Source organism: Alternaria alternata, assembly GCF_001642055.1.
Source record: "Alternaria alternata strain SRC1lrK2f unplaced genomic scaffold CC77scaffold_2, whole genome shotgun sequence".
Lineage (NCBI taxonomy): Eukaryota > Fungi > Ascomycota > Dothideomycetes > Pleosporales > Pleosporaceae > Alternaria > Alternaria alternata.
This window is the reverse complement of record NW_017306191.1, coordinates 886,546-909,285: the sequence shown is the minus strand read 5'-3', so window position 1 is coordinate 909,285 and position 22,740 is coordinate 886,546. Positions and strand designations below refer to the sequence as shown.

The window sequence follows — 22,740 nt, the reverse complement described above, 5'->3', positions numbered from 1 at the left end:
CCGTTTGGCATTCGTTTTGCAAAGCGGTAGTTCTTAGGGGCTTCATACTTCGGTTCGGCAGTACCATACCACCCTCCCTCGCACCTAAGCACTTCTTTTCTTCGGAGATAATGTATCCGCCAAATGACGGAGGATGACGAGAGTTGCTCGTCGTGTTAACCTCGCTGATAAGACCCCTTAGGAAGCTTCTAAATGTGGAGTTAGAGCTGTTGTTCATCCAAGTCAGTGGTCAGCAAGAAACATGCATTTCAGGCAACCTAAGAGCGAGTCTAGGAATACTAGGACGAACTCCATCACTACGGTCTTGCCTGAAAGCGGTGTACGCGCAACGCAGCAGTATGAATAAGGATGAGCGAAGTGCATACACCGTCGTGAGCTTTGTCACACCTTAGCGCCATGACGCACATGCACACTCGCCATTGTTTTCCTTTTCCACAACTAGGGTCCACACCAACTTCAGTAGACCCTCGAACACTATTTACCCCAACACGAGCTGACTTGCCTCAAACATGCTAGCGTTGAAGCGAAGACGTCGATCAGATTACCTTAGACGCAAGGCTACATACTTTCTTCTTACGTCCCCACAAGGTTCCATGCCAGTTTACTTTTTCTGAGGATCACTGCATTCTGCAATTTCTCCTCCTGCACGAAACTGACCCTTAGGCCTCCTTTACGACAGCTGCATCTAAACTTTGACCACGACTACGTTTAGATGTCGGTCCCAGCCTCATTCGGCATATGGGCACTTGGGTTAAGAAGAGGATGGCTGCGAAGGGCTAGTACGACCTACTAGAACTATGCTTGGTTGAAACCTCTCAAGATAGTCTCGGATCACGGCTAATGTGTTGACATCGTCGTCAGCGAGGGTGGCTTCTGTCTGGATAATGTGCTGATCGTCCTGAGCCTACGATGAACATGCTGCACTGATCAGTGAAGGCGTGAGCCGCTCTTTGCAGCGATTGTCAGCCTCCTCACTCTCGCCCTCTCCGTTGTTGACCTACTCATGATCGTTTCTAGTCTCTTGACTATTCTCATGATCATCGTTCTTTGTAACACCCGCCCCATCGGTAGCTGAGTTGGTTGCCCCTTTGCTTGCCAACTGATTATTCGTATTGATATACTTGATCTAATGCTTTAAGAAATATACCATGTTTTATAGGCTATCGAAAGGACCTTTTTTCGAATCCATACATATGGTTCCTGCTTCGACGCTCTTGATGACCTCACGTGCTCTCTTAGGGCTAGGGCTTGGAGCATTCACATGTTTCTTCTACTCTTCACATGTGTCGTACAGACTATGACATGCTGATATCTGTTTTGCGGGGGTCTCGTTGGAGTCGATTATTGATTCCAAGTATGACCAATGACAATTATTATACGACCACTATGACATAAGAGCGATTGTAAGCTGAATTGTTGATCAAAATATCAGACTTGGATGCTGTAGGTCTGACTAAACCGAATCTGCGAGTACTCCATATCACACAGATGTCTGGGTTGCTATCAAGATTGGGACACGGTGATGAATTGCTGTATGTTAGCTGGTGACAATGACGAGGGCAAGACGATACTTGAGGCGGTGAAAGTACAGAACAGGTCTCCTAACATCTGACACAGAACGGGAACAGCGACGAAGACAGAAGACACATGTGAGAAGATATGCAATCTAACAAAGTTGGATATACGAACCGTACCCTAACGCCAGCCAAGATATTCCTTACTTGGACCCAAACATGCTATTACTACAATGATGCGTACACCTAGAAGACGCTGATGTAGTTGCCAATGCGCTCCTTCTGGTTCTGCGCAATGCACTCGGCTATCCATGTGATGTTACGGATTTCCTGTAGATCATGTTAGTCGGCATGTTCTCTTCATGGTGAGATTTGGCAACATACCTGCTCGCGCAGCTTTACCCATGCGTAGACAATGGCGTGGGTGAATTGGTGGGTGAATGCGAGCTTGGAGATCTCCATCTCCTTCTGGTAAAAGAGGTCCTCTAAACTCCTCGTCTCACCACCAACACCACCAGCCATGTTGCCTACGCCGCCACCGCCACCTCCACTGAGACCGGTCTGGTCGAAGAACATCTTGTAGTCGGCGACGCTCTCAACGGCAATACGCACACCCTCGACATCATCTGCTCTCGATAGCATCAAAGTGCCTTCTGGGTACAGCTTGCCAAAAGCTGGGTACAACTTCTTCCTGTCTGCCTTGGAAAGCTCTGTGCCGAACGAGTTCAGGGAGATGTTGATGCTCCTGCGGTCGGCCTCGAACTCCAAGACCTCGGACATGACGTCTGACGTGGGTGTTCCGGCGATGTCAGAGCAAGAGTTGATCCACTGGTGAAAGTCCTCGAGGTAGTTCTTGTACAGGGTGTTGCGGATAATCTCAATGTTGAGTTCATCGAGATCCTGGTGGCTGAGCGAGCCCTTGAAGTAGGGTGCGAGCGGCGTCTCGATCAGAACCGAGTTGTATAGCTCCTCGATGTTGGTCGCCACGCACAGCACCGGCATGGTCTCGAACCAGCCGAGTGGGTGGCACCTCTCGAGCAGCTCTCGCGTATCCCTCTCGTGCAGCGTGCCGGTAATCAGCAGCGCGACGTTGTCGATCATGTAGCCGTACGTGAGGTATTCCATGAACTTGGAGAGCGAGCCGGTAGCGTTGGCCTGGAGATAGCGGAACTCGGCCACGAGCTTGTCGGTGGTCTTTGCGGCGAGGGCAGACGTCGACGGGTTCGGGGGCAATGAGTTGAGGAAGTCGCCGTACGCGGGCGAGAGCTGCAGCTTGACATCTACAACATGATTAGCGAGGGTCCCAAGGCAGCGGCGACTGGCTGTGATGTACCGTCGATGGTTTCGCACTGGGTCAAGTTGCTGTAGTTCTGGCTGGTGAGCAGTGCATTGCGGTAACCGCGCACGATGCCCTCGATGTAGCTGCGGCAACTGGTTAGACGTGGACAGGAACAGGTCAGCGGCGTGTCTCGTACCCGTATTTGACGTTGTAGTAAAGGCCCTCCATGATGCTGATGCTGACTGCTGTCGACTGTCGCAGGCAAAGAGCTCCAGCTTGGTCGTCATGCCAAGGCGTGGCCCGTGTCGCGCCTGATTCGAGCCGGGGTGACGCGCTAGCCCCAATGGCCGGAGGTGCAGTGACAACTTTCTTAACTCCATTGCAACTTCCTCTGCCAACACACACCCCAACACCACAACCATCCCAACTCCCCCACGCAGTCGCATCTGGCATCAGATCATCTACTGCTTCCTGGCAATTGCATCGCAACTGCCCCGTACGTCCCCGCTGCTGCTGCGCATCGCTCTTGCTGACCCCATCAAGGCACAATGTCTACCACTACACGGCGCACTACGCGTCGCACCGCCGCCGCCGCAGTTACCGAGTCCTCGCAGTCCGCATCAAGGCAAAGCTCACAGTCGGCATCGCCTGCTCCAGAGACGGCACCCAAGAAGAAGCCGGGCCGCAAGCCCAAGGCTGCCAAGGTCGAGTCGCAGACCGTGACGGAGTCGCAGCAGACAGTCACAAAGAGTCGCGCTACGTCACGCGCAAATGCCGCGCCCCAAGTCACTGCGACAACAACCACATCATCCACAACCACCACCACGGCAAAAGCTCCCGTCGTGGCCAAGAAGCTCACCAGAGCCGCTCGCGCAGAATTGAAAGCAGCAGGCGTAGAGGCCTCACCACAGCGCAGTCTAGAACAGACAAAACCTGCGAAGCAGGCTCGCGGTACAGCCCGGCAGAAGGCCACCAGTCAGAAGCGAAAAGCAGTTGCTGCCAAGCTGGCGGCTACGACTGTTGAGAGCAGCGAAGACGAGGCTGCTGCCGATAACGAAGATGGCGTGGGCCTCTTCTTCACCAAAAGTAAGCACCGTTTTCTCTACAGCAACCCACCCCCAGAACACGCGATCGACAATGAGATTCTCAAAGAGGAGAACGCGGCGCAGCTCAGGGAGACTTACCACCTCCGCGCGCGTGTGACAGACCTTGAGGCTCGCAACCAGAATCTCGCCGAGATGTTGCATCAGAAAGATCAGCAGATGGCCGAGTATGAGAGCGAGAACCTCCGTCTGCGCATGGAAAATACGCGTTTGCATACAAGTTTGCGAAACCTCTCACGTCATAGCTACGGTTCCCGGCTAACGTTAACTACGCAGAATTCGACAGTGAACTAGTAGGAATCAGCGAGTCATCTCCAGCACAGGGTGTGTTTGTAAACGGCAATGAGGAAGCTCTGGCGCTCCTCCACAAGATCGAGAGCAACGCCAAGGAGACCCGACGTATCGAGCCACCAAGCAACGACAGTGAAACATTTGAAGACAATGACGTTGCTATGGAACCTTCACCACAACAGTCTGTCAAGAGAACCTTTCAGGAGGTCTCAGCAACTCCTGATCGCCCCGTCGCGACACCATCCAATATCTTCAGCAGGTCATTCTCCGCCTTAAAATCCAAACTCTTCTCCTCGACCCCCAAACCACCCCCAACCCCCGAGGTCGCTTCACCCACCGTCACAAAACCTCTACCACCTCAGGACACAATTACTGAGACCCTATCACTCCCACCCACACCTGTTGGCGAGCGCGTCAAGACACCAAGAAAGAGGCGTGTGCCCACCAACCCGTTGATGAATCTTCTACTTAGAGGCATCGACCGTGAGGACAAACAGAAAGCAGAAGAGTGGGCCAAGCAAATCATCCCCACATTGAGGAACGATCCCGCTTTCCGCGAGAAGCGTAAGCGTCTCGAGACACCAGTCCTATGCAAGGACCTGTCAAACTTCCCTTCAGCCAAGCCTTGGGAGACTGGCTTTGGCGACCCCCTTGGCGATCTGGACGATGAAGATGAAGTACCAGTCTGGGCCGTCTACATGGACATTGTAGCCGAGGAAGAAGAGCATGCCGCCAAAAAGCACAAGAAGACTCACGATGTCACTATTACCGATGACGAAGTTCCCACCATTGACGAGCAGTTCGCCGCCAGCAACAGCGCGCGTGCTTCTCCTAATCTTTTTGATAGCCATGGCCAGTCTGCCTCCATCCGCGACTTCCACCCCCGTCGTTCAATTGACCCCTCACCCATGTTCTCCAACTCCATGTCACACAACACCGGCGGTAACATCTTCAGCGAATTGCAAGGACACGATACCGCGGCAGAGATCCGTGAGAAAGACCGCGAGATTCTCAAAGTTGCGACCAAGGAGACTACTGAGGGCGCCCACACTCATAACCCTAACATGGGTTCATTCAGCGTTCCTGATGACTCTGATGAAGAAGATTCAACAATGGGCAGCGAGACATCTGATACCGAGGCTACTCCAGTCTGGACCCAACCACCACCACCAGCCCCCGTTCCTGCGCACGCCCCACTACCAGGAGGGTCTACAGACGATGCGCCTCCCACCCCGACCCGTCAGCAGCCAGGAGATGAGATTGAGCGCCAGCGCCAGAGACTCATGAAGCACACACCTGCTAAGCCTTCTCGTCTCCGAGAGGCGACCTACCCTTCACCGAGCGTTCTTTCTGAAGCTGGTAATGAGTCGCTTCTTGCCGCCACTCCCGCACAGATGGCTGCTTCTGCGGCTACCATGGCTAACATACTGGACGACATGCCTGTAGCGGAGATGATTGAACTTGACGATGAATGCCAAGCCGCTTTCGACGAGCTCATTAACAGTCAAGAGTACCAACAAAAGCTCACCGTCGAATGGCAAACTCCTATCATCACCTACGAATCAGATGAGGAGGAGCCGAGCCCTACTTCCCCTTAAAAATATCGTTCTTATTGCATTGTCACGGCGCTTCTTATCCTTTCTATGAATCCAATACGATTGGCTGGAGTCAGACTCCTCGCCTACGGGCAACTTTCATCACTGTATTGCGTTCTCTTGTGTTTGCATAGCCATGCGTTGTTTTCTTCGGTGTTAGAACCACTGATGGGATGGAAGATGCATTTTCTTGTTGGCGTTCTCCAGGGGCACAAAAAATGGATGATTCACGATTGCTGTATACCCCTCACGGCCCTTGTGGTCGGACTAGGCGCGCATTTGAGTTTGGTAATTGCGTTGCTTGCTTGTTTTTAACGGTAGCGTGTTTTGAAATAGTCTTAATAGTGATTGAGAAACTCGTATGCGTTTTCGATTTAAGCATGCGTTCGATGGTGATGTCAGTCCAACATCTTGACATCGAGGCTAAAAAGCAGGTGATGAAAAGAAAAGGTCTGAAGCACCAGGGTACCTTGAATGTTTCCATGAGATCATTTTGCAAGTCCCGGGATCCCACATCGTTCTAAACAGTTGTTTGGGCTAGGCAACCAAAGTGTTCCTGTGTCCCGATCTAGTACTCAAGTCAGAACATACGATCGAGATGCCGGTCTGGTGCCATCAAAACGCACCAACATCACATTATACGTCAAGACAATGAGGCCGATATTCTTCAATCTGCCGTACATGGCAAGCTACGTCTACCTGTATCACGCCCTTTGACTCTAATTTACCGGCGCGCGCAAGCACCAACATGTCGTCCAACACGACATGCTGCACAGGCTGCGCGAAATGTCTTCCAGGACCGGCGTCTACAAGACAGTCGTGTCCAGGATATGGCAACGTGGTGCCTCATTACAGCTTAATGCAGGCGAGGTTTCCTGAGGCCGCATAGGATATGCTCTGTGAGTTGGACAATGAGGGCAGGGTTCTGGAGGGCACCGAATTCGCCATGGAAGTTGTCGACAGAAACAAGGTGGCCAAATTGTCCTGGCTGATGATAACACCTTTCCTGGTCCAAACTCTGTTGAGGAAGAAGAGGAAGAGATGGACATGTATAGCAGCAACAACTCAGACTTAAGAGAAATGAACGACAATCTCGTGTATACTCTAGGAAGAACCATACATGACCCTGAAGGCCCTCCCTGTGCTAAGAATGTTGCAAGCCTATCCGAAACCGACAGGATGTTGACAACGGAAGGGCTACTTGAGGGTCACGATGAACCCATGGTAGTCGACAAGCGCAAGGCCGAAGAGGATCTTAAGGATGAGATCGATGTTACCAATATCGTTGCCGAAAATAAGTCTGCCGACAATAAGGTAAAAGTGATGGTGAGGCGGGGAGAAGACTAGCTACCAGTACAGGGCAGACGTCCGCTTCGTCAAGATCCACAGCATCCATCGCTGTGCCAGCTGCTGCTTCGAGAGAATCCAGACGTCCGATAAGAGCCCTACAGCTACTCAGCCTGCTGTTTTGTCTTGGTTGAAGCATAGCCAATCTGGTGTGGACACATCGTTCGTATTGCTTCGACCGCCTTGCATCTTCCAGATAGTTGTATAAACTACACGCTTCCCCCGTGTATGCTGGGAATAATCGGTGGCCCTGTGAATCATTCGATGAACGGCGTATTTTCGCCGTGTTTGCGAGATTGCAAACTGCTGTGGCGACTAATTGCGATTTATAACATGGCTCGTTTTGAGGACTTGGGACAACGAGGTTGTCTTCATCGATGAAGAGGCTTATCGAGTCCAAGTCAGTACGAGTCTTTTGTGCTCAGATCGGATGCGAAGAAGGCTGTTTCAGTATCGTGCAGTTTATTGATCGTTAGAAGTGATGCAATGTACGATCTCATAGTACAATACCTTCACGTCCCATGGGAACGGGGAAAGGGAACGTTATCATCCGTACCCCTCATGGACCCATGAAGACCAAGTAAGCTTGGAAAAACGGTGTGGAGAAGGTTGACATGTCAAGCGTAGTACTATCTCATCTAGAGAATGTCAGTACAACATCCAAGACAGAGTGTCTCCATCTTTGCATGTTTCTTGTTCGAGTATAGAAATGCCACCTTTGAAAATTGGAAAGAGGTCGGGTCAGCTCCACATCGTGATGTCTAAGGAGCTTGCCGAGGTTTTTGTGAGGCTCACATGTCCGACGCCGCAACAAGCAAAGTGAAGTGGGTCGGTTCGCCAATCTCTAAAGATCGACACTCAGAATGCTTGACTATTCACCGCGACAGCTATTGGTCGCCCTGCTTCGAGAACAATCAATTACACACATTTATTCAATTTTGTCGTCTCTACAGAGACACGTTGTTCGGCTCGGGAGCGTAGCCGCGTGTTGAAGCGATTCGTGCCCTGGGCGTAATCGGATCGGCAAACATGAATACATTTTCGGAAATTGTAAAGCCTCACTTTTCAGATAGCGCTCGTTGTGAAGAACTGCTCACAGAAGATTCTGGAGACCATTGGCTAGGCAGTGGATCCTAGGCAGAGTCGCGAACGATGTGCCGTATGCATTACATCGGGGATTAGCAAAGGTAACCGCGCATCAACCAGAGTAGTTGACGTGGCACACGAGATCAACGGTTCACGCTCAACATACCGTTACTGGATCCATAAATGATGTTCTTTTCGGGGGTCGCGAACTAAACCTGTGTAGCTCGATGAGGCGGACGCGAACGGTATTGCCGTCTTGTTGTCTCCCTATCGACACGAACGGATGAACCCCGTGTCTACTACCAAGCCCCCTAAGTCTTGTGGACTTAGCAGCCCTTTGTTAGTCAACGATAGACCAGTCGTATTCACTCCCAGGATGAAGCGTATGTCATGCGTAGGCCTTTGCGGCTGTGGGATCTCGGTCTCCGAATTAGGGCAGCGGTGTGGAGGTATGAATGAAGCTGACGTGAGTGACTGTCCTGAAACAGTTCTCGTTTGAAAGGATTCCCTTGCTCAAAGAAGGTCTAGATGACAGCACATTCAAGACGGTGGCACAAGTGATGCCAAAAGTTCCACCTGCAGTCTTGCTGACTTGTGTACTGGTGGCTGTCTCTAACAAGTCGAACAGAGGATGATTGCACATCATTAGACTAGGTTGAGTGTTGCTTTGACAGTGTGTTGTCCCATGCATATTGCATTTCCGACTTCACTGGATTGTACTTTGTATGTTGATCTGAAAATTGGTGTCAGGAAGGTCGCAGATGGCGATGGCTAATGGCCCTCCGTCTCCAGTGCGCGGGCAGCCGATAGGAGTGCTCCTTTCGAAGGACCATCAGCCGATCTAGTAGCGCTCCGGTGAGAGTCATGGACTTCAGCCAGCACATGCTTGTACAGTGGCTAGCTGGCTACAGGGAGATAGATGATGTTGCCAAGGGTATCATCTCCAACAACCACAAAGAGATTGAGCCTTGTCGATATCCGGTGAGCAAGCTCTTCGTACCGACTGCCACACAGCTGCTCGAGGCCAATCGCATTATGACCAAGAGATAGCAAGACGGCTTCTCAGAATTGTGCTTTCAAAGTCTATGACGAGTCGTTGAGTCTGAGGAAACTAACACCTGGATACAAACGTAGTTCCTGGCTGAAAGTGGTCGCCGTACCTTGCATGTAGAGTCCTACAACGATCTTCCGTACCTGACTGTGCTTTCCCTTGACACTAGTTGCAGCACTCGCAGGCCGCTTGAAAGTCCCCTGTGCGCTTCTGAATAGTTATGGTAGGTAGACGCTTTCCAATATTGTATTAGGTGCGGAGTACCTCGGGCTGCGCCATCTTCCGCTTTCTTCCAATGAGGTCGGTGAAATGGGGGCACCGACTCAACTATGGCGTGATTACGCATTCGTGGTCGCAAGGGTACCTTGTGTGCCCGCAGAGAGGCCGGAAACCAGGTTCTCCTTCCCAAATCACAGCCCACACTGCATCGTTTTGTCTCATTCATCGAAGGACATGACGTAGGATAAGGTATTGTGATGGCGTTCTCTTGACGACGGATGCAAGGTGAGCTGGCGTATGGGGGGGACTGCATGATACAATCTGCGGGGTAGTCCGGTGCATAGTTTGTTGTAGTGTAGCTAGGCTTGCTATAAGAATGCGATGCTTATTGTTGTAATCGAACCTGGACGCTTGGATGTTGGGCATTGGGCACATGTTCGTGTAGTCGCACACGTGTACACGACTCATGCGGCGGTTTCAGAGCCGAGACCGCCGTTACGATGGAGCTCAGAAGACGATCCCATGTTTTCGAGGAATGATTCGCGCTCGACTTAGGTTTGTTGGGTGTGAGAGATGATCTATGCCGAAGTGAACAAAGCCCATGAACACCTCAGACAGGACAGCTTCACATTCGAGGCGATAACGAAGGGCATTGTCGACCACGTCCCTCTCACCATTGATGGTACATGCCGTAATCTATCCGCCCTTCCAGTAGCACCAAAGTAGGTCATTGATGACAAGCGGGGTAGACCAGGCTTGCCTCACAGTTAGTTATAGTATACTCGCCACATCGTGCTGGCGCTTAGTCCGTCTGCGGTAGAAGAAGCCCAATTGCTCGGGTACCGTCGTTGCGTCAACTAAGATACATAGGGTGAGTTCTGTGGGGTCTCGGCTCGGATCTTGGAATATATGGAACTTGGGACATGCTCGTAGCTTGATGCATTCATACCCAGTGCGTCGCGTGCCTGGAGGGATCTCCCTGACGCGATCGCATCCTTCGCTTAACGGATCTAGCGGTGAAGCTACTTTGACCCAACTTTAGACACCGAGATACTTTTTTTCATGCAGTGCGATTACCGTGGGGTGACTGGGTGTCACCTATCGTGGAAGCTCAGCCGGGGTATGGATCGGCATTGGGGGTCTCCGCCAGGGTGTCTCTCGTGTGAAGTCCGTTGCACTTGAAGGAACAATATCAGCCGGCTGACTTGGATCTCTGCGGAAGGGTGTAGAGGAAATGACCCATTACAGAACTCGCCAGAGAGTATGGTGGCAAAGAGATCGTCTTTAAACATCCGTAGTCGTCCTGACAGAACACCACTCTGTAGACGTGGCAGCTGTGTTGGCCGCTTCAGATATTAGCGCCGAGATGTGAAGCATATCGAAACGGCCATAGTCCTTCCAAGAGTAGCAGATATACCAAACAATGCAGCGGAAATATTATGAATGGTCAACCTTGAAGGGTGTTGTGTGACCCGGCCTTCGTCGCTGCCCAATGGCGGTGATTGGGCTTCTGAGGCGAACAATGAGGCGAACGTCAGTGCGCGTCCACGCCCAACGGAGGGACTTAATCGCAGCCGATGCATCGCATCCTCATCCGGACTGGAACCGGTGTAGACAGAATGTATGCAACCGATTAGCCAGTCGCAAGGCTGTCGGTCAGATGTATAAGTTTTCTGCGTGCCCAACCTTACGATCATCTCCCAGCGCACGAACACATAATCCACCTAACAGATACCCTGTCGACGTGATTGCTCCAACATAAACATCATGGCTGTTCCCAACTCGTACTTTGTTCCAGGCTTCGGCATCTCGAGAGCTGTTATCCAGAGCGAAATACGCTACCATTGCGGCCCGGATGCAATCGTTCGACCATACACCTTCCAGGGACGCGACGGGTTTCTGATAACCACTATTGGACCACCATTGACCAAGGTAGCTTGACTCTACTATGACACTATGCTTGGAGGCTAACTCAGCAGGCACAAATCGACGACCTAAAGTTGTCTTCTTTAGAATACGAAGAGAAACAGTCTCGCATCGCCGACGAGTCTAATGTCTTCGTAAACGCACCTATCCCAATAAATCAACGGATACGACGGAGTACATGACCGCGGCAGAGAACACAGCTGTGGATTTCGCTTCAGTTCCCGGTCTAGGAGTTCGAAGAGCATTCGCCCTATACCCATAGTTCCACGTATTATACGTTCAATCTCTTTTCGTCAAGTATTTTTTTTAGCGTGCATGTCTTCCCAGGGCGGAAACGAGTCGACGAGTTTATGGTATACGGATTTATATGAAGTCTCGGTATTTCGGTTTGGCGTCTTCGGTCTTGTCAGAATGGATAACACACTAGCCACCACTTTACTGTTGGAGGAGCGCAGCAAAATGTATTCTAGTCCCAACACAAAAGGGTCTTTTTGTTCATCGTATTTGCCAATGCGTCCACAAATGAGTGTGTATCCGTCTAAAGTTGAACTTTCTTTGGGGTAAAACAGCCATTTTGCAGGATAGACGAGGTCTGAAGGCTATCGCTCTGGGCGTATGGGGGTATAGCGATATCTTCTTACAGGGAGGCGGTCTGGGGGCTATTTCTGATGTGATTTCAGTCTTGTTGTATTGATCTTGGCGGTTGATTATCCGCGTCTTGTCTTCTTGCCTCGCCAGACGACCAGGGTGAGGGAGTTTGGTGAGCGGAAATGTGAACTAAGAGTGTTGCCCAGCACTTGGGCACCCGGTCCGTCATGTATGCAACGACTATCTTGGCGAAAGGAAGCTGGAGGAACGGATTGGTGCCACGTCGCACATCTGACTCTTCACGTACACACACGCAATGAAAGAAAACAAGGACAAACCAGGTGTTGTTGAACTGTTGAGTTGTAGTGATGAGGCGGAGCGTGAGCCGCTTCCAGGACGCAGGGACGAGGGGCGTGTGATTGGTCTGCATGTAAGCGAGCCAGAGGCTGGTGAAGTGTCGTCACAAAACAACGCAGCATCCGTCACATCACGACCTGAAACAGCGCATAGGTATGTCTAGCTGAGATCGCCTACGCCAGTACAGATCTCAAGATCTGGCCCTGGCTCATGATTGCACGAGGCTACTCCTGGATGCGGTCCCTACGCATAACACTACTCAGAGTGATTTGAGAGTGACTACGTCGAGGAAACCCGGTCTGACCGCTTGCGACATTGCAAAAATCTGAAAATTGTCTGGTTGATCTTTTCGTTGGTGTCTCGCCGAAAACCTACAACCTTGGTTTTTTGCAATGGTCCTAACGCACTAAGGCCTAGTCTATCCCAGCGGCACTGAGAGAGCAGTAACCAATTTTTCACCTCGTCTCTCACAGTGTAACTTATCGCACGTACGACATGGGCGCCAGGAGGAAGTTGTCGCATTCTGAATTTGAGTCGCGTGCCGGAGTTGTAGCGTTGCTGCCAGACATCCACATACCCCACATACCCACTTTCTCGCATCTCGCACCCACGCAGGATCACGGCACCACAACATCGTTATGCCGGATAATAAGCTACAAATTCTTCGATTTGTCATCAAGCGGCTCAACAGCTGTAAGTCTTGGCACTTTGGCGGAGTGGTTAACGCGCTGGCCTGCTAGTCCTTCACAGGAAAGTCAGCCAGTTCCTTCGGGAGCGTGTGTTCGAATCACACAGGTGTCGCACCAACCAACTTTTTTGCACATTCTTGTAGATCGTGAGTAGTTATTTTTTGGACATCAGAAGTACGGGAAGAGCATCAAGGCAATAATAACGCAGACGATTTTGCAGCGTTTCACATAAAGGTTGTGCTCTCATACACACAACCACATCCACACTCTTCCATAATCTGAAATGTTTTTGCATTGTGCTGGGTATAATATATAAAATGTAGAATGCAATCTCCATTATGGCTTTTAGCCGTTCCGAATCACCTCAACGCCGTCCCAATGCTATTCCGGTCCATCCATCGACTCTTAAACTGAGCTGGGATACATCATAACCCTTAGGCTAGCACCAAACGACTTTGGCGGGAGGTTGTTCGCGAAAGAAGCGCGGACGACACCCGAATTGCCTGTTCTTGACTCAACATTTGTGACTTTGGCATGACAAGATGTACAAACCATGTGTCCTGCGGATCTTGCCCCAGATCACGCGAGGACCATCCTCTTTGCTACCTGCAACGCGGTAGACGTACGCGACGCGCTTGCCGAGGTACCACTGCGCGTCTTGCGTGTTGTCGACACCTTCAAGCGTGAGGAGGCTCACGTTGGGGTTCGTGTTGCGTTTGCCGCGCTGGTAGCTGACATGGCGGGCTTTGACGTATACTGCACACATTGTTACTATGTGCACGACATCATTGCAGCCGTTCTTACTTACGGCGGTGGCTCTTTTCTGAAGACATTGCGAATATTGTACTTGTTTGTGTTGTGCTGGAGATTTTCGATCAATTGGTGCGCGTTCGGTAAAATGCTTACTTAGCGTTTACTATGGGTCGTCGAAGTTCAGACTACCACAACAGCTTATATCACAATCTGTATCCTCTCGCTCAAAATTAGCGCTTCTTGGATCGTGAGAGTCAATGAATCGTTCCCACGGAAGATTGCTCTACGTAGTGTGAATGAGCGTTGCCAAGCACAAGCTGGGGACGCAGCATTCTGGTCATGCTGTGATTTAGAGGAGCGAAGTAAGCATGACAAACAGCGAACATTAGAAGCCAAGGGTAGCAAGAAATCCCAAAATGATTCTGCTCAATCACGAGGAACTTGTCACGACAAAAGCGCAAGATGGAGGTGACGCGGCAATATCGACTTCAAAATCCCATACATACCCAAACAAGTGGACGTCTTCGCACCTGATATGCCGGTTCACGTCGTTTGCCGCGCCTACGCCGACACCTTCAAGTGCCCCTCTTCTGAATATCGACCCCGCCTTCTAGTAATAGGCAGCTTAGCATCGTGCATCGGCGTCGCAACACCTATCGCACATGATATTCGTCCACTCGGTAGCGAAGCGTGGCTTGACACGCTAAGCCCACCGTCTTCGGGAACCCCGACGATCCCCTAGTCTTGTTCAAGCTCTGGCGTGCGGGAAGACGACGTAAGCGAACAGTATATCCGGAATCCTTGTTTGATAAGGCGATGCCGAATGCATGGAGCTTGGAACGGTGGATATGATGCTGGGCGGTGCATGATCGTGCATGGCGTCTCTGATGATGGTAGCTTTGTGCGATCGATGAGGAGTTTCTAGTAGCAACTACAGCGTTGTTGCATTTTGGCTTGAGAGGGTTGCATCGTTGTGAAGCGCATTGGCACACAGTCATCGTTACTGCTCAGCCCTACTACTACGACGTAATGTAGCAGACGTCATACGCTAAGCATCTGCCCTACGACCAGCCGTTTGGTAGAAGCTCCGTTGCATGTCGTCCACGTGCATGACCGGTCGGCTCCGCTGTATGGGATTCGATGGTACGAGCTCGACTCGCAGGTGCCTGTCAAGCTGAAGGTTAGTGCGTAACGCTAAAGACAGTTGGTTCGAGTTACCCAAGTCGCCCTTGCTTCGGCTTCTGACTCTTGGTGAGGGGGTGGTTAGTATGGGTGTGTGTCTTTATGAGGTGGTGTCAAACGTGCTGGGATACCAATAGAAATTATAATATTGACATGAAAAGAAGCAAAGAGGCGAATAGAATAGAAGAACTCGAGAGAGACTAGGACATGGAATGCAGCCTAAAAGCAGCAACTGATAGCAAATGGGTAAGAACAAAAGAAAGACTCCAATAAAGATCCATCGGTCATATATCCCCGAAGATTCCCATGCTTTTGCTATGCCATTCTTCGCATACCTGTTGACTTGCTGACCAGTCGCTTGGACTTCCCAGAAGAGAGGAACTTGTTCCATGCACCAAAAAACTCCAGACGCCAACGCCAACGCTAAAGCAGGCTATCGTCCCAGGCTACCCCAAAGAAACAAGTGTGTGCTTTCCGAACAATGTGACCAGCACTGGAAATGGAGGAGTGATCGAGTGACCCGGACATACGAGAAGAACGCGCAAGCATAACCTGCCACAGGAGGGCTGTCCGACGAGAAATGTATGGAAAACGACGTAGAGGTGACTGGGTTCACCGCGGTATGGAGAGATGGAGGTAGTCGTGAAGCGTTCCAGTAAAACGATCGTACCGTACAGTCGGGCCCGTTTTACAATCGAGTAGTGTCGTCGATGTCTGGATGCTCATCGTCGGGACATGAGTATCTGTTGAATCTGCGCCAGCGAAGGATCCTCGTTCAGCCACTTGCCTTGTGCGGCATCCGCAGCACGCAGCGTGTTTTCTACGTAGGCATCGCTGATTGCGAGTAGTTCCTATGAATCAACTGTCAGTGAGGATCCTGTCAAGACTCGCAAGGCTCATCTAACGTACATTCCTCATCGTAGCATCAGCCTGCTGAAGCGCACCCAAATGGCTCGCATTGGGCTTCTGGCCTCGTAAGATGCTGTTGCGGCTGTTCATCCACCGGAGGCCAGCGTGAGCTCGTAAGTAAGCGCGTTGGCATTGAAAGCGTCGTACAGCCGCGTCTGTGATGATACTGCAGAACTTTGTCAGCTCTTCTTCCACACAGTGCATAACCTCTCTCTACACTCTCTCAACTTGACATGGTATAGAAAGGAGTGACTCACGCCCTCAATTGCTGCTTCTCAGACTCGGGGTCCCCTGAACCCGAGCTGGCACTGCCAGAGAAAGGTGTCTGGAGGATAGTCTGTGCCTCGCTGGTGCACTGTCTGAGCAGGGAGTAACCTTCAAGGTAATACTCTTCCGCAGTGGGTGTGGCGCGTAACTGAACGAGGTAGTGTTGTAGGTTGCGGAAGTCGGTCATGATCTCGGCAACGCGCATGGCACGGGCATCGTTGACTGTGATGGTGTCAGTCTGCGCAGTCTTGATGGTAGTATGGTTTGGTGGTGTTGAAAAGATGAGAATCTCGTGCTGGAGCAGGATGAGACTTACGACCGTCAGACATTATGGCTCTGGTGTTTCGAAATGAAGATCGGCTAGCGACAGATTGTTGAAGTGGCTAATAAGAAGTAAGTTGTAGATGATGGAATGGAACTGAGGCTTGCTGCTGTGGATGGATGGTGAAGGGTGGCGGCGTGGCAAGTATTATATAGCATGTAGAAGACATGTATTCACGATGATGATGGTGGTAGTGTCCATGAGCAAGGCTCTCGATAGCGTAGGGTAGGAATAGCCATACCTGCAGGGCTGCTCCCGCCGCTACCATAAGGACGAGCTCCACTTTGGGACCGCGAGTAGCTCCCAGCTGTACTAGGGCCCTACCTCGATACACCACTCACAAACTGGCATCCCGCACTTGGAGGCTTGTGGAGAGGTGTGAGAATCGGCATAGTAACATGACCATCTGTATCAGTCTCCACTACAACGGGATAGCCAAACATGCAGGAACCGTGCGTCTGCGTCTAACCATGCCTATTTTCGACCCTCCGCTACCATTGCTCTCCAGCTGGAATGGACAGCGTTGTGCTGGACCTTTTCAGCAGCCCTAGAAGCGCCACATCGCGCAATGTAGTTTAGCGAGCAAGCCCTGGTAGCCTGCATCGGGTAAGGCAGCCAAGCCAAGGCGTGTATCTCAGCCGCAGTACCCGCTCTGATTGGCTGATGCTTATAATTAGCGGTGCGGCCTTCGCGTGGTCGTCCGCTGAGTGTGAACGTGAAAAGTGCGTGCCCGCGTAGGGTTGAACCTGTGCGTTCAAACGAACAACGCTCGCGAAAGCCACGATCAGCCACGCGACGGCTATGCTGGGCACTCCGACGACTAGGAGCCAGTAGTATGACGTCGATGGGACAGTTCCTGAGTTGTTGCAGACCGTTGCAGCTGAGGTGGTATGGAAATCTGGTGTCATGGGCAAGTTGAGTCATGGCTGAACTTACGACATCTTCTGGTCCCCGGTTCGGCTGCTTCGTTCACAGTTGCGCTTATGCAGGAGAGTACAGTCTAACGTCTTCATTCATGGTGCTGCTGGAGCACTTTTGACGTCTGAGAGGTCGTATCATGCTACCTGTTGTTATCGTCATGGTTCACGTCTCGGTCATACTTCAGCGACCCACATCCTCCTTGCAGCCCCACGGCCGTGGCTCCTTAGTCCTTGTCTGCGATTGACTGCAGTCGCTCATCGATTTCTTCCTCGGTCAGCGCCCTGAAGGTTGGGTCTGTGCCCTCCTGTCCATTGGTCTTGGGTCCTCCTACGATACCAATCTCCAATTCGTTCTTCTTGAAATCGACCGACAGGACAGTGCTCAATGCGGTGATTGCCAGCTCGACAACCTCCTCCCAGTTACCCTCAGCGTGCTCCTTGTTCTTCAGCTTCTTCTCGAGGAAGTTGAGCGCCTCTTGCGTCTTTGGGCCAGAGGCTGTTGCCTTGTATCCTACGTAGTAGCCAGCTGGATCGCACTTGTACAGTTGGGGGCCAAATTCCGAGTCGAGGGAGATGAGGGTCGTGGCCACACCGAGCGGCCGCATATAAGCCTGCACTTGCTTAGCATTCACTCGCACCTTGCTTCCATGTCATGACTTACGCGCTGTGTGTAGACCTGGCTGATGTTGGCTATCCTCTTGGCCAGCACGTCGCAGGGCATCTCGTAGCCGTACTTGTAGCGGAACTCGGCAGCCTCACCCCGCGCTCTGCTCACTGAAGCTCTCGCGTCGGCGATGGATCCGGTCATGACACAGCCAACTGAGGGTGACAGGCGGAAGATGTGGGACACGGAGGACGGGTCGATGAGCTTGTCCTGTGTGCAAGTGTCAGTACCATGTGCAGCCCTCGGCACCTGCCATACGTACGGGCACCTTCTTCTGCGAGATGACTACTGCACAGTCCTTGCCCCGCACGCCCAGTGATGTGATGTTTGCTGCCGTAATCGCTTTGAACGCATACTCTGGTGCATGTGTCAGTGGTGCTCGATGGGTGAAGCCGCGGGGCTATGTGTGTATGTGTGTGCGAGAGTGTGCGTACCGACTTGGTATAGACGACCTTGGTCCGAGAAGATGGTAATGTGTCGGTCGTAGCCTGCGCTTCCTGTATGACGAGGGCAGCTGTTAGCATGAATGCGGCAAACACCAGGTTATAGCTTCCAACGCACCAGACATGATGGCGGGTCGTGGGGTTGGGTATTTGTAATGGACGTCTTCAGCTTCAGCACGAGGTTGCGGTAATCTGCGTAAGCTCTGCGGGCGGGTGCGGTCTCTGGGTCGAAGGCGAGGTTGTCGGCGTTGGCTGTCACTACACGCGTTGCTTGTGGCCTGGAGCTCTGGGATCGCCGTCACTTGGTCTGTGCCTTCCTAGCATCAGCCCCGAAATTCTCTGCCTGCGACCTCTCATTCGACCTTTCCATACTGGCAAGACGTTGTACTTCAGCTGATTCGGTCATGCGCGATGCGATTTAACCTCTGCATCTAATGTTACAGATATCCATATTCCCCATCTGATCATGGCTCAAGACGGCGCCAGAGTTCCCGCTTGGAAGCGACTAGGTCTCGCCCTGAAGAACCAAACCTCGTCCGGAGTCGCCGTACCTGAACAACAAACATCTTCTGCCGACCCACAACCATCTACAGCCTATAGTGCGCATGAGACGTCTCATGAGCCATCTGTTCCATCCGATGAGCCTGCCGTAAATGGCAAATCCTCAAAGCTTGGCAAGCGGAAACACCAACATGAGCCAGCCGACGACCATCAACAGGATGCTAAGAAGAGCCGGAACCATGTTGCCGAGAGCGAGGTGAACGGAGCCGTCAGCCACAGCCTTCCCGTTGTTCCAATCCTTCAAGGTGCTGAGGGAGATGCTGTCATGGAGGAAGCACCAGCATCAGGCAAGCCAATCAAAGGAGATTCGAATTATCGAAAGAAGAAAGAGAAGCCAGTCAAACGCCGGAGAGAGAAACATGATTCTCAGGATGGTGATTCTCAACCTCAGGCGCGTCCAAAGCACGGATCCGCTACCTCACCAGATGAGCCGGCGTACGCGACAGCGCACCCAACTTTACTTGCTTCCACAGAGCTGGATCACACCGACACCACCGCAACCCTGACACCGCAGAAGCTCACCAAGAAATCCAATCGAAAAGACGCTTCAGGTTCACCCCCATTAACGGACCGAAGAAAGTCTGTCGCCTTTACTCCGGACACCAAAAAGTCTGACGGCAATACTGGTCAGGACTATTTTAAAGCCTGGGTTGCTGATCAGAAAGGAACTGGAGCCGTCTCTCAGCCACCAGAAGTCTCTAACTTTGTTCTACACTCGCTGATCGCTGAGGAAGAGAAGACTGCTAGAAGGAACGGACAATTGGACAAGAAGCAGGCGACGACAGAAGCAGAAGCAGAAGCAGAAGAAGCCCCTAAACCGAAAACAGCAGACACTACATCTGAAGAGAAACCAACACCAAAGCCTTCACACAAGCCTGTCGAAGCAAGCACAACTTCAACGCCAGCGCCAGCGCCAGCGCCAAAGGGCAAAAAGAAGGATCCTTCCGTATATATTGCCTACCTTACACAGTACTACAACGATCGCGACAACTGGAAGTTCAACAAAGCGAAACAGAACGACGTTGTTGACAACGCCTTGAACATCTTCCGCATTCCTAACGAACACACTGACGCCTTAGTTGAATATGTCGCTGGTCTAAAGGGAGCTGGTGTAATCGATCGCTTACGTGAACGCTGCAGAGCAACAGTCAAAGATCTTGAGGAGCAAGACGCTCAGATGAACGAAGCTGATGCTAAGAAGGTTGCTCAGGAGGACGCAGAGCATGAGCGGATTCTTAAGGAGCGGAAACGGAGGAAGACAGAGGGCGACATGACAGACCTCGCGAACCATGAGTACAGCCCTGGCTTTGTTCGACGACTACAAAGGCGACGAGCGGAAGCGCTCCTTAACGCTTTGGGTCGCGCTGCGCCTGTGTCACCTGCCGTGAATCCGAAGTCAAGCATCAATCCGCTGGTGGAGCATGTTGAGCCAGCGAAACCGATCGCGCGAAAGAGAAAGCGTAGGACAGAAGTCTCTAGTGATGAGAGCAGCTCGGACAGTAGCGATGATGATAGCTCTGACTCTGAAGCTAGCAGCGACTCAGAGTCAGGATCTGACAACGAACTTCCTGCGAAGAGCACAACTAGCTCCGGAAGCTCGTCAGAGAGCAGCAACAGCGACAGTGACAGCGATAGCGATAGCGATGGAGACAGCGATTAGGTGAAGATGTGGATGATGGAAACGAACGAAGATAGTACCATCAATGTTGTCTTTTCGATCATTGTGGGAGACAGGCGCGAAGCTGACATGACATTGTGCTGCTTATGCTGCTGCACATGTACATACCAAATGTGCTCGGAAGTTAGCCTCTCTTCCGAGTTTTCAATACCAAAGGCATCTGACAGTACTGGCCTGAAGTTCAGTAGCATTTCCTATAGTACATTGTGCATACCCAATCGATGCATGTACGAGACCCAACATGGTTAGTGCATCGTCAACGTGCATCGGGATCCCCGCCTATTTGCCTCCACATACTACACGAACGTTCGTTGATTGCTTCACTATCAGTACCAGACCTATTACAACAAGCAGTACCCCAATCCATGGCATTACCACATCTTCCCACCGAACTGATCGAGCACATAACCTCCTATCTTGACCTCCCAACCAGTTGTTCCCTCCGTCTCACCAGCTCATCTCTCAGCGAACAAACCTCACATGTATTCAAAGACCGCTTCTTCTACCAACACACTTTACAATGGACTCAAGAAGCATTCTCTAGATTACAGGAGATGACTTCACACTCACACTTTGGCAACGGCCTGCGACATCTCATCGTAGACGCCACACCTCGCCACTCGATTCATCTCTGGCAAACACAAACACACATCTCAAATACCCAGGGTATATCCACGCCCTACGGAGTCGTATCAGCCACCCGTGGTCTGGAAGAAAAGTGGGCAGCTGATAGCAAGATAGCAGATGATATAGCTACCTTCTTCAGCGAAACGAGGTTCGATCGGAAGTGCCTAGTAAGCCTCTTCAAGAGATTGGAGCAGCTAGAGTCCATTACCTTTGCGTATGAAGGCATGGATGATAGGTACGCCAAATTCGCAACAAGGTACTGTAAGAGCAGCCAGCATGAGATGTCTCGGCCCTTTGTATCCACCATGTCTGCTATCGCGACGTCCAAGATACAAGTTCGCAGCATCAAACTTGATAGCGTGCAAACATTTGGTGCTGTGGGTATCGGAAGACTTGAGAATATAGCACCCTCGCTTCGCCATTTCGACTACGCTTTCGAGAAGCTAGGTACGCTGCAGTTGCATTTGAGGGATCTGCGGTCTTCACACTCGGGTTTCGAATTGGAGGCTCCACGCGCACCTTTTGTAGTACGGTTCCTGGCCAAGGCGCGGAATGTGAAGAGACTGGAACTCAGCTGCTATAGCAGTTTGGATGGCGATGTCTTTGGGGAGATGGCACGACATTGTCGGTTTGAGAAGTTGGAGATGTGCAAACTGTCGACTATGCGTATACAGGCGGCGGAAGATCTTCTCGCTTTTCTTCAGCCATCCGAGAAGACGCTTGCTACTCTTAGTCTGGTCAACATTCGTCTCTCTGATGATGTTACTACGTGGATGGATCTTCTCAGCACTATCGCTTCGTCAGAGGATGTTCTACCAAAGCTGGATAATTTTTCTCTAGGCAACATGTTTACCCTAAACAGGTTCAACATTTGGTTGAAAGGAAAGAGAGGGTTGTGCTGTGTTGGCGAGGACTGGCGGGGCCAGTTGTTCGACGCCATTAGCGAAATCGAGGAGCGACCCCCGGAACTACCATGGGGTATGGTCGCTGTTGTATATCCATTTGTTGGGTTTAGCGTGTAAAATACATCAGACAATAGGTAAAACTTCTAACAGATACTGCACTGAGGCTGTGAACCTTCTAGGTAGAGTTGATGAAGATTCGAATATACGTCTTCTTCTCTCATATTTGCTTACTGGCATCGGGTGTATGACGTGCAATAACCAGACAGGTGCACAAGTACGTCTATTCTAAATAGCTAGCGTCTGACTAGAACAGAGACTCCCTATCAAATTGGCTTGCTTCTCATGTATATCATCTGGGCCAAAGAGAAATCGTCAGCGATGCAGTGGAGCAACTTTGAGAAACTTTGATATCAACACACTTTGCCAACCTATATGTCGAACCAGAATGACACCAACATGGAAAG

The 22,740-nt window shown here is 51.3% G+C and overlaps 10 protein-coding genes and 1 non-coding gene across 11 annotated transcripts; 6 read left to right on the top strand and 5 right to left on the bottom strand.

The window, feature by feature from the left end:
* Positions 1 to 1,273: 1,273 nt before the first annotated feature.
* CC77DRAFT_980381 (vacuolar ATP synthase subunit D) lies at positions 1,274 to 3,021 on the bottom strand (the record flags this gene model as incomplete). Its single annotated transcript, XM_018536058.1, has 4 exons — positions 1,274 to 1,844; positions 1,899 to 2,794; positions 2,848 to 2,936; positions 2,990 to 3,021. The coding sequence occupies 4 exons, from the start codon at positions 3,019 to 3,021 to the stop codon at positions 1,761 to 1,763; spliced, it is 1,101 nt and encodes a 366-aa protein (XP_018390698.1). The 3' UTR covers positions 1,274 to 1,760.
* Positions 3,022 to 3,190: 169 nt separating this feature from the next.
* Positions 3,191 to 6,158, top strand: CC77DRAFT_1037418 (hypothetical protein). Its single transcript, XM_018527063.1, has 3 exons — positions 3,191 to 3,289; positions 3,337 to 3,879; positions 4,173 to 6,158. The coding sequence occupies exons 2-3, from the start codon at positions 3,342 to 3,344 to the stop codon at positions 5,783 to 5,785; spliced, it is 2,151 nt and encodes a 716-aa protein (XP_018390697.1). The 5' UTR covers positions 3,191 to 3,289; positions 3,337 to 3,341; the 3' UTR covers positions 5,786 to 6,158.
* CC77DRAFT_309844 (hypothetical protein) lies at positions 5,871 to 6,564 on the top strand. The gene has a single exon (XM_018531197.1). It carries the CDS (start codon positions 5,956 to 5,958, stop codon positions 6,304 to 6,306), a length of 351 nt encoding a protein of 116 aa, XP_018390696.1. The 5' UTR covers positions 5,871 to 5,955; the 3' UTR covers positions 6,307 to 6,564.
* Positions 6,565 to 11,067: 4,503 nt separating this feature from the next.
* Positions 11,068 to 11,904, top strand: CC77DRAFT_1090830 (hypothetical protein). Its single transcript, XM_018529539.1, has 2 exons — positions 11,068 to 11,417; positions 11,465 to 11,904. The coding sequence occupies exons 1-2, from the start codon at positions 11,253 to 11,255 to the stop codon at positions 11,591 to 11,593; spliced, it is 294 nt and encodes a 97-aa protein (XP_018390695.1). The 5' UTR covers positions 11,068 to 11,252; the 3' UTR covers positions 11,594 to 11,904.
* A 1,154-nt stretch (positions 11,905 to 13,058) lies between these two features.
* On the top strand, positions 13,059 to 13,157 carry CC77DRAFT_t10. The gene has a single exon. It is a non-coding gene; the product is annotated as a tRNA-Ser (tRNA).
* Positions 13,158 to 13,324: 167 nt separating this feature from the next.
* Positions 13,325 to 14,187, bottom strand: CC77DRAFT_309606 (60S ribosomal protein L33-A). The gene is made up of 4 exons (XM_018531196.1): positions 13,952 to 14,187; positions 13,854 to 13,906; positions 13,598 to 13,801; positions 13,325 to 13,548 (listed from the first exon to the last, which is right to left on the bottom strand). The coding sequence occupies exons 2-4, from the start codon at positions 13,876 to 13,878 to the stop codon at positions 13,451 to 13,453; spliced, it is 327 nt and encodes a 108-aa protein (XP_018390694.1). The 5' UTR covers positions 13,879 to 13,906; positions 13,952 to 14,187; the 3' UTR covers positions 13,325 to 13,450.
* A 725-nt stretch (positions 14,188 to 14,912) lies between these two features.
* On the bottom strand, positions 14,913 to 15,536 carry CC77DRAFT_309569 (hypothetical protein). Its single transcript, XM_018531195.1, has 2 exons — positions 15,017 to 15,536; positions 14,913 to 14,964 (listed from the first exon to the last, which is right to left on the bottom strand). Exon 1 carries the CDS (start codon positions 15,369 to 15,371, stop codon positions 15,081 to 15,083), a length of 291 nt encoding a protein of 96 aa, XP_018390693.1. The 5' UTR covers positions 15,372 to 15,536; the 3' UTR covers positions 14,913 to 14,964; positions 15,017 to 15,080.
* On the bottom strand, positions 15,537 to 16,718 carry CC77DRAFT_309212 (hypothetical protein). The gene is made up of 4 exons (XM_018531194.1): positions 16,473 to 16,718; positions 16,147 to 16,378; positions 15,890 to 16,055; positions 15,537 to 15,831 (listed from the first exon to the last, which is right to left on the bottom strand). Exons 1-4 carry the CDS (start codon positions 16,483 to 16,485, stop codon positions 15,703 to 15,705), a joined length of 540 nt encoding a protein of 179 aa, XP_018390692.1. The 5' UTR covers positions 16,486 to 16,718; the 3' UTR covers positions 15,537 to 15,702.
* A 904-nt stretch (positions 16,719 to 17,622) lies between these two features.
* On the bottom strand, positions 17,623 to 18,630 carry CC77DRAFT_1057059 (N-terminal nucleophile aminohydrolase; the record flags this gene model as incomplete). The annotated part of the gene is made up of 5 exons (XM_018527972.1): positions 17,623 to 18,009; positions 18,060 to 18,272; positions 18,325 to 18,419; positions 18,497 to 18,559; positions 18,624 to 18,630. The coding sequence occupies 5 exons, from the start codon at positions 18,628 to 18,630 to the stop codon at positions 17,623 to 17,625; spliced, it is 765 nt and encodes a 254-aa protein (XP_018390691.1).
* Positions 18,631 to 18,659: 29 nt separating this feature from the next.
* Positions 18,660 to 20,845, top strand: CC77DRAFT_309209 (hypothetical protein). The gene has a single exon (XM_018531193.1). The coding sequence runs from the start codon at positions 18,972 to 18,974 to the stop codon at positions 20,724 to 20,726; it is 1,755 nt and encodes a 584-aa protein (XP_018390690.1). The 5' UTR covers positions 18,660 to 18,971; the 3' UTR covers positions 20,727 to 20,845.
* A 264-nt stretch (positions 20,846 to 21,109) lies between these two features.
* CC77DRAFT_1057057 (hypothetical protein) lies at positions 21,110 to 22,393 on the top strand (the record flags this gene model as incomplete). Its single annotated transcript, XM_018527971.1, has 1 exon — positions 21,110 to 22,393. One exon carries the CDS (start codon positions 21,110 to 21,112, stop codon positions 22,391 to 22,393), a length of 1,284 nt encoding a protein of 427 aa, XP_018390689.1.
* Between the last annotated feature and the right edge of the window lie 347 nt (positions 22,394 to 22,740).

What these genes read in the sequence shown, in the direction of transcription:
- CC77DRAFT_1037418 (XM_018527063.1), top strand. Translation starts at nt 3,342, where the DNA reads ATGTCTACCACTACACGGCGCACTACGCGTCGCACCGCCGCCGCCGCA. An exon ending in GGGCCTCTTCTTCACCAAAA is followed by an intron (nt 3,880 to 4,172) that starts GTAAGCACCGTT and finishes TTAACTACGCAG; the next exon opens with AATTCGACAGTGAACTAGTA.
- CC77DRAFT_309844 (XM_018531197.1), top strand. Translation starts at nt 5,956, where the DNA reads ATGGAAGATGCATTTTCTTGTTGGCGTTCTCCAGGGGCACAAAAAATG.
- CC77DRAFT_1090830 (XM_018529539.1), top strand. Translation starts at nt 11,253, where the DNA reads ATGGCTGTTCCCAACTCGTACTTTGTTCCAGGCTTCGGCATCTCGAGA. An exon ending in TTGGACCACCATTGACCAAG is followed by an intron (nt 11,418 to 11,464) that starts GTAGCTTGACTC and finishes CTAACTCAGCAG; the next exon opens with GCACAAATCGACGACCTAAA.
- CC77DRAFT_309606 (XM_018531196.1), bottom strand. Translation starts at nt 13,878, where the DNA reads ATGTCTTCAGAAAAGAGCCACCGCC. An exon ending in TTCAGAAAAGAGCCACCGCC is followed by an intron (nt 13,802 to 13,853) that starts GTAAGTAAGAAC and finishes CAATGTGTGCAG; the next exon opens with TATACGTCAAAGCCCGCCAT. An exon ending in CAAGATCCGCAGGACACATG is followed by an intron (nt 13,549 to 13,597) that starts GTTTGTACATCT and finishes AGTCAAGAACAG; the next exon opens with GCAATTCGGGTGTCGTCCGC.
- CC77DRAFT_309569 (XM_018531195.1), bottom strand. Translation starts at nt 15,371, where the DNA reads ATGGAACAAGTTCCTCTCTTCTGGGAAGTCCAAGCGACTGGTCAGCAA.
- CC77DRAFT_309212 (XM_018531194.1), bottom strand. An exon ending in GAGAAGCAGCAATTGAGGGC is followed by an intron (nt 16,056 to 16,146) that starts GTGAGTCACTCC and finishes AAAGTTCTGCAG; the next exon opens with TATCATCACAGACGCGGCTG. An exon ending in CTGATGCTACGATGAGGAAT is followed by an intron (nt 15,832 to 15,889) that starts GTACGTTAGATG and finishes GTTGATTCATAG; the next exon opens with GAACTACTCGCAATCAGCGA.
- CC77DRAFT_309209 (XM_018531193.1), top strand. Translation starts at nt 18,972, where the DNA reads ATGGCTCAAGACGGCGCCAGAGTTCCCGCTTGGAAGCGACTAGGTCTC.